The sequence below is a fragment of the Chlorocebus sabaeus genome, chromosome 16, assembly GCF_047675955.1.
Source record: "Chlorocebus sabaeus isolate Y175 chromosome 16, mChlSab1.0.hap1, whole genome shotgun sequence".
In the NCBI taxonomy this organism is placed as follows: Eukaryota; Metazoa; Chordata; class Mammalia; order Primates; family Cercopithecidae; genus Chlorocebus; species Chlorocebus sabaeus.
Genome location: NC_132919.1, coordinates 26,783,691 through 26,789,498, shown reverse-complemented (window position 1 = coordinate 26,789,498; position 5,808 = coordinate 26,783,691). Strand labels below are relative to the sequence as shown.

The window sequence follows — 5,808 nt, the reverse complement described above, 5'->3', positions numbered from 1 at the left end:
TTTCTCCAAGCTTACGGAATCTTACTTTTTGGGTGAGAGGGGGCGGATGATGAAGTAAGGGAAGAGGCAGCCTGGGCCTCCTGCCTGGGTACCCTCCATAGATCCCTCTTCACCTCCTGGTGCATCCAAAACCAAGGCTGCCTGCCCTTCCTCCCTTCCCCTGCTTTCACCAAAATTCTGGGCACTGGACTGCTTGTTCCCTGGCTCACCGCCTGGAGGAAGCAGAAAGGCTTCATTCTCTTACTTTCCCCAGCCCCCTCGGGGGTACACTCTGGCAAATATGGGGGTGAGGACAGAGCAGCTCAGTTCATTACTTCCTGCCCTGAACTTGGGCACCTTGATGATGCCTCTGCCCCACCTACTCAACCTGTTGTTACTGTTTCGGTGCCTCCTCTTCACCAGACCAAGCTTAATCCCCAACATCCAGCAAGTGCCCGGCACGTGGTAAAGGGATAGTGGCAGAAATGGACGCAAGGTCATGGCTAGGCTCCACGAGGTGGGAGGGCAGTCCCTGACAGTCACGGATGTCTGGCGGGGCGCTCTCTCCACCTCGCCGCCCCGCCTCTGAGGGCGTGGCCTTGCCCCGGACGCCAGTCCTGGGGAGGGGGTGTGGTCAGGGCGGGGCGTGCCAGCCCCACCCCCGGAGGAGTCACGTAGCTCTGCGGCATCCGCAGCCTCATTTACCAGAGGGCGCCAGGGCTGCAGTCGCATTTGTTTGCCGATCAGAACCCGAGCTGTGCTTGTGGCTACGGCTGCTAACTGGCTGCGCACAGGTAAGGCCAGGCGAGGCAGGAGCCACTCAACATCTCCGCTTCGTCTCCTTGGCTCTTCCCCTGCCATCCTCGTCCTGCTACCTGGGACTCCAGGATGTGCCCTTTCGACCCTTTCCTAACATCTTCGCTCCTTTCCGCATACTTGAAACCCCATGGCTCAACCTTTCCTGTTCTATCCCTCCTCAGCTCTCCCACCTGAACCTCAGCTTTTCCAATCCCAAATCCTCCTCTACTTGTTGGATATTTCCTTGGAGTCTGCATCTCCTACCCAGAGCATTTCCTGCTCAGCCTGCTCCCTCTCCTCCTAGGCTAGGTCCTCTCTAAAGTTCTCCTGCCTTCTCTGCCCAGTAGTTTAGGTCTCTCCTGCTAACTGGTTAGCCTGCGTCACCATTACCTCCCCTCAGTCTCATCTCTCTCTCAGGCTCTCCACTCCTTTCAGCCTTGGTCCTCTGCCCTCCCGTCTGGGTGTCTGAGTTGTGGAGAATTGAAGTCTTCCTATTGCTATCCCTCCCGCCACGCAGGTGAAGTGCTCGCTGGGCACAGAGATGACCCGGAGGTGTCACTAACCCCAGTCTCCACACACTAATGCAGCTGACCTGCTGGGCCCTCTTTCCTATAACACTGCAGCCCCACTGGGTGCCAACCTCCGGTACTGGGTGGGAGTAGGCAATAGGCATAGGCAGGCAGGTTTGGAGTACAGAAAAGGAGAAGCTGCAGGAGCCTATGACTGGTACTTGTGCCACTCCTACTCCCTACCTGTTCTTCCAACCTTTTCCTCTAGAAGCTGAGAGAAGAGGGTGGCAATAAGTACTTTTGCCTCATTCTGAAGCCTTGGAAGTAAGTACACTTTCCCTAGGGGTCCTGTGGAGGATGAGAAAAGGGAAGCTGGAAAAGCCAGGGCTTCTGCCTACCTCAACAAGGGGCTAAGTTCAGTGAAAGAAGGGTTGGCATCCTCGATTGGGCAGCAGATTCATCAGAAGACCTGTGGCTTCAGGGTTGCTCACCTCCCCACCCCCACCCTGCATCTTTCCCCAGGGCTGGGAAGGGTGCCTACCAGGGACAAAAGGAGATGTGGGAACTGGAGCCCTAAGCTTGCTAGCTGTCAGAAGGATTGGTGCCACTTGATGCCCAGGACTCATGCCAAGGACTGCTGCCCTGTTCCCAGCCCCTTGCTTGATGGGGGAGGCCATTTGGCCCATCTGGCCAGGAGAGGCAGCAGAGGAGGTAGTGGGTGAGGTCTGGCTTTTTTATCTTGTCTCCACTCCAGGGAGCTGTCACCATGCCTCACTCGTACCCAGCCCTTTCTGCTGAGCAGAAGAAGGAATTGTCTGACATTGCCCTCCGGATTGTAGCCCCGGGCAAAGGCATTCTGGCTGCGGATGAGTCTGTAGGTAAGTGGACATCTGTAGCCAGGTAGGGTACAGGTGGCTAGGGGACCCTGGGGATGTTCTCACTGCCTTTCTTTGTTTGCCCCCAGGCAGCATGGCCAAGCGGCTGAGCCAAATTGGGGTGGAGAACACAGAGGAGAACCGCCGGCTGTACCGCCAGGTCCTGTTCAGTGCTGATGATCGTGTGAAAAAGTGCATTGGAGGTGTTATTTTCTTTCATGAGACCCTCTACCAGAAAGATGATAATGGTGTTCCCTTCGTCCGAACCATCCAAGATAAGGGCATCGTCGTGGGCATCAAGGTGCAGCCCCCGGCCCTGCTCTGAATGGAAGCTGGGTGTGAAAATAAGCTTGTGTAGAAGGGGTAGCAAGGAGAATCCTGCCTGGATTCGACCCTCTGCTTGTTCTTCCCCTACAGGTTGACAAGGGTGTGGTGCCTCTAGCTGGGACTGATGGAGAAACCACCACTCAAGGTATAGGATGGGTGGGCTTGAGGACCAAAGAGGTGTTAGATAGTTGATGCTGGTAAAAGAGGGGCAGAGTAATGAGGTTAGCATTGTGCTTGCAGGACTGGATGGGCTCTCAGAACGCTGTGCCCAGTATAAGAAGGATGGTGCTGACTTTGCCAAGTGGCGCTGTGTGCTGAAAATCAGTGAGCGCACGCCCTCTGCACTTGCCATTCTGGAGAATGCCAACGTGCTGGCCTGTTATGCCAGTATCTGCCAGCAGGTGTGTGTTGGGAGGGCGGTGAGCTAGGTGCCCTGTATACCTGGTGGGGAGAGAGTTACAGGGCTTTCTTCATCTCCCCTACTGCCCCTCCCAAGCATCTCTGCTCTTGCCTGCAGAATGGCATTGTGCCTATTGTGGAACCTGAAATATTGCCTGATGGAGACCATGACCTCAAACGTTGTCAGTATGTTACAGAGAAGGTGAGTCCACACCTGGGCACACAAACATACTGCAGGGACAGCTCGGCAGGACTGTGTGTTCCCCAGAGCCCCCAGCTTAGATCCAGGCACACTTTCCCCTAGCACTTTTTCACTTGATCCTGGCACAGGCCTGTGATCTGAGCCTTTACTGAGCCCTCACAGTCTGTGCCCATCTACCCCTAGATAGGGAGCATCAAGCAGTAACCAGTGGGGGCCCAGACCCTTAGTAAACCTCCTCTAATCCCCACCCAGGTCTTGGCTGCTGTGTACAAGGCCCTGAGTGACCATCATGTGTACCTGGAGGGGACCCTGCTCAAGCCCAACATGGTGACCCCTGGCCATGCCTGTCCCATCAAGTATACCCCAGAGGAGATTGCCATGGCAACTGTCACTGCCCTGCGTCGCACTGTGCCCCCAGCTGTCCCAGGTACTACCCAGCTCCCTAACCTGCTCCTATCCCTAAGGCCCATCTTCAGGTCCTTTTTGTGGCCTTCAGGGGTTCCCTATCCTGGAAAAATTGGGAGTGACCAGTCAGTTTGTCTTCTTTCCTCCACACTAGGAGTGACCTTCCTGTCTGGGGGTCAGAGCGAAGAGGAGGCATCACTCAACCTCAATGCCATCAACCGCTGCCCGCTTCCCCGGCCCTGGGCGCTTACCTTCTCCTATGGGCGTGCCCTGCAAGCCTCTGCACTCAATGCCTGGCGAGGGCAACGGGACAATGCTGGGGCTGCCACTGAGGAGTTCATCAAGCGGGCTGAGGTTGGGAGCTACAGTTGGTGGTGGGTGGGGCAGCACCCAGAGGCTATAGCCTGGGCAGGGCTTGGCACCTGTGGGCTGGCTCAGCCTGCTTACTCCATGCTCCCTTTTGCAGGTAAATGGGCTTGCAGCCCAGGGCAAGTACGAAGGCAGTGGAGAAGATGGTGGAGCAGCAGCACAGTCCCTCTACATTGCCAACCATGCCTACTGAGTATCCACTCCATATCACAGCCCTTGGCCCAGCCATCTGCACCCACTTTTGCTTGTAGTCATGGCCAGGGCCAAATAGTTATGCAGAGCAGAGATGCCTTCACCTGGCACCAACCTGTCTTCCTTTCTCTTCTCCCTCCCCCTCTCTCATTGCTGCACCTGGGACCATAGGATGGGAGGATAGGGAGCCCCTCATGACTGAGGGCAGAAGAAATTGCTAGAAGTCAGAGCAGGATGGCTGGGTCTCCCCCTACCTCTGCCAGCTCCCACAATTTTCCCATGATGGGGTAGCTTCTCCTTGGGCTCTCCTTCTTGCTTGCCCTGTCTCCTGGGATCAGAGAGTAGTACAGAAGCCCTGACTCATGCCTTGAGTACATACCATACAGCAAATAAATGGTAGCAAAACATGCTACTTTGCCTGTCTGTTTTACACATCAAATTCCCACCTCCCAGTTTCTGATCTCTGCTAATTCTATCTCTGGGCCCTCTGACTCTGGGGGTGGAGAGGGTAGTATTTGAGTTTTACTGGGCTTCAAGTTTATGGAGGAAGGCACATGCAGTCCCCATCCCCAGCTCAGGCTCTTGCTCTCTTGATGTCCAAGTCTGGAGTGGGGCAATGAGGAAGATTGCAAGTCTTCTAGGGACTGCCACATCAGTGGCACTGGGCTGCAGCTACAGAAGGATGGAGTGAGGCCAGACTGGTAACTCCTGAAGGCAGATTTGTGCAAGGCTTAAAGCAGGGAGGCAGCAGGACAGGCTGGGATAAGAGTGGGTGGGAGAGTCTCTCCCATCTCGCAGTGTTGAGCCCAACTGGGACCTGATACGTTCCACTAGGGGGAGCCACACCAGTAAGCGCTAGCGAGCACCTGGACTCCCGCCCAAAGAGGAAAACCCAGGCTCTGCGGGCTGCCAGGGCTGAGCAGGGCATCTAGGAGGTTGCCAAGGGCTATGGCCCATTCTCATTTGGGGTAGAAGCGGGCACAAAGGGAGCCAATTTGAGGGTCTGGGTAAGGACAGCTCTGGTGAGGCCTCATGCTGAACTTTGACCACTGGGCTAGGTTGTGAGGTAGGCTGAGAACCTGGGTATAGGCAGATAAAAAGATGAGATAACAAGCTGCGTGTGCTCTGTGTCAACTGGGGAGGCTACAAATGCTCCATCCTGTGTGGCCTGACATAATAACAGAAATAGCTTGCACATAGCACCAACCATGTTCTAATCACTTTATATGTATTCACACATTTCATACAACTCTATAAAGAAGGTACTATTACTATCATCCCTATTTTAATAGAGAAAACAGGCGCAGAGAGGCACAGAACGATCTTCTCACGATCACTCACCTTATAAGTGATGAAGCCAGGATTTGAACCGCAGTGATCAGCATCTAGAGTCCAGGCTCATGACTTCAAGATTTTTAAGTGAAGTATCCTGAGTTTTCCAAGTTGGAAATGAATTAAAACGTATTTTAAGATAGCGAGAGAGCCAATTGTGCTAAAACATAGTAGCTTGCTACCTCCGTGTTTGAGGCTTGAGGAGAGGGCACCCCAAGAGGAGCTCTACGATAAGGATACTAAGACCGTGACAGCTGACGTTTGAGGGCTTTCCATGTGCCAGGCTCCTTACAAGAACGGCCTCATTTATCTAAATATCACCATTTTCAGATAAGACAATTGAGCCTCGGAGCTGCCTGTAGTTGCCCAGCTAATATTTAGGGACTGCAGAGGTTGCGCTCTTGATTGAGGGACTAGAAGT

The 5,808-nt window shown here is 54.3% G+C and overlaps 1 protein-coding gene across 2 annotated transcripts; it reads left to right on the top strand.

Annotated features, from left to right (window-relative positions):
- Window positions 1-646: 646 nt before the first annotated feature.
- ALDOC (aldolase, fructose-bisphosphate C) lies at window positions 647-4,464 on the top strand. Of its 2 annotated transcripts, XM_008010805.3 has the most exons (10): window positions 664-773; window positions 1,555-1,610; window positions 2,041-2,164; window positions 2,251-2,462; window positions 2,579-2,633; window positions 2,729-2,889; window positions 3,006-3,089; window positions 3,342-3,516; window positions 3,649-3,848; window positions 3,961-4,464. In XM_008010805.3, exons 3-10 carry the CDS (start codon window positions 2,053-2,055, stop codon window positions 4,054-4,056), a joined length of 1,095 nt encoding a protein of 364 aa, XP_008008996.3. In that variant the 5' UTR covers window positions 664-773; window positions 1,555-1,610; window positions 2,041-2,052; the 3' UTR covers window positions 4,057-4,464. The 2 variants fall into 2 exon arrangements, with proteins under 2 accessions (XP_008008994.3, XP_008008996.3); XM_008010803.3 differs by lacking the exon at window positions 1,555-1,610 and having other exon boundaries at window positions 647-773.
- The last annotated feature ends 1,344 nt before the right edge of the window (window positions 4,465-5,808 follow it).

Excerpts from the sequence above, each read along its gene's own strand:
- ALDOC (XM_008010803.3), top strand. The coding sequence starts at position 2,053 with ATGCCTCACTCGTACCCAGCCCTTTCTGCTGAGCAGAAGAAGGAATTG. Across the intron at positions 2,634-2,728 it reads TGGAGAAACCACCACTCAAG|GACTGGATGGGCTCTCAGAA; the intron begins GTATAGGATGGG and ends TTGTGCTTGCAG. Across the intron at positions 2,890-3,005 it reads ATGCCAGTATCTGCCAGCAG|AATGGCATTGTGCCTATTGT; the intron begins GTGTGTGTTGGG and ends TCTTGCCTGCAG.